The 1,512-nt window shown below is 31.8% G+C and overlaps 1 protein-coding gene across 1 annotated transcript in view; it reads right to left on the bottom strand.

The window, feature by feature from the left end:
* Positions 1 to 1,392: 1,392 nt before the first annotated feature.
* Positions 1,393 to 1,512, bottom strand: part of LOC117177182 — an 8,683-nt gene continuing 8,563 nt past the window's right edge. Inside the window, exon 4 of the mRNA XM_033367703.1 lies at positions 1,393 to 1,505. Coding sequence (XP_033223594.1) covers positions 1,393 to 1,505 — 113 coding nt within the window. The remainder of the gene's footprint in view (positions 1,506 to 1,512) is intronic.

Here is a 1,512-nt window from a genome sequence, read left to right as displayed (position 1 = left end):
TTTTTTTTCACTAAAAACTGAACAATCCTATTTGTCAAAAATTGATATTTTTTATTGAAACTTGATTTTTTTAAGTTAAAAATTGAACTATTTGTTTCAAAAAATTTACGTATTATGTTGAAAATTTTTACTTTTTATTAGAAAAATAAAACTTCTTGATTGTAAATTCATCCTTTTGATTGAGAATTTCACTATTTTGTTGAAAGTTCCTTTTTAGTTGATCAACAGTAGTGAATTTAGTGTCATAATTTATTCAATCCCATAGTTCTTAAACCATACATTATTCAAAAGCATATAAAAGATTGGAAGCTTACACATTTTATGTAGCTATTTTGTGGTTAAGGTGAAGTGCATGGTGCTTAATGATTCCTGCGAAGCATGGAAATTGTTATAAAATTCCATTTCTGATATAAAATGCGATAGCAACTTATTGAAATTTTTCGGTTAAGATTAAATTTTACTATTCACGAGCGAACTGCTCACAGTAAATAATGTATAAAAAATAAGTAGAATGAAAACACAAAAAGTTATTTTTTCACTTCAATCCTGATTAAAATTGTTTCTGTTTTTTGACGACAAATTTTACAATTTTGCATGAAAGTTTTGTAAAATTTATATATAAAATTTCACGAATTTTCAATGTATTTCTAACACGGAGTATTTTTTTCGTATTAACAAACATGAAAAAAGCTTAGATTATATAATCCAATAAAAGTTTCTGTGTTAAATAACATTAAAATCAACAGGGAAATCAGACTTTCTCATCGAATTCAAATAAGTACGTAAACTATGTTACAACATGTTATACAAATCCAGGATATTATTAGACCAGCTGGGCAAGTCGCAGGTGAAATAAAAGAAGTCACAATTACACAAAAACAAAGATTTACTTTATTGCAATACTGAGAAGCACATAGGAGGGCAGTCGGTCAGCGAGTGCCGCACACAGCATCGTAACTTCGAGGAGTCGGCGATAGGCGCGTCAACGCATGCGCCGCTCATACACACATATACCTAGCGCAACTACAACTACTCTGAGCTTTATTTTAACACATATAAATGACTCCAAATTATTGTATCATCTAGACACAAGCCGTAATTTTTCAAAATACCATTCATGTACAAGGGACCTATGAAGCTCTTCATTTTAGACACATCTTTAGGGTTAACGAAAGAACAGGAAAGGTCAGTATATTTGAGGTTAGAGCTCTCGATCTCACTGTTAGTCTGACAAATGATTATTGGGATCATATTGATCACTTATAAGGAAAGAAAACAACTTTTCTTCATTCGTTATTCCTCGCGCATCTCCTTTAGGCCCGGGCAGGTGTGTAATGAAATTAGAAGGAGGTGTTTTTGAGAACTTAGAGCGCAATGGCTCGTTAGTCCATATTATTTCATTTTCCTCAGCTCGAAATCCAAATCAGCTGCGATACCTTCATCATCAGTTAGTTCTTCTTCACTAGCGGAATTTTCAGACGTCTCATAACAGTCATCAATATCATCTTCAAT

Source organism: Belonocnema kinseyi, chromosome 1, assembly GCF_010883055.1.
Source record: "Belonocnema kinseyi isolate 2016_QV_RU_SX_M_011 chromosome 1, B_treatae_v1, whole genome shotgun sequence".
NCBI lineage: Eukaryota > Metazoa > Arthropoda > Insecta > Hymenoptera > Cynipidae > Belonocnema > Belonocnema kinseyi.
This window is presented reverse-complemented; position numbering and strand designations above follow the sequence as displayed.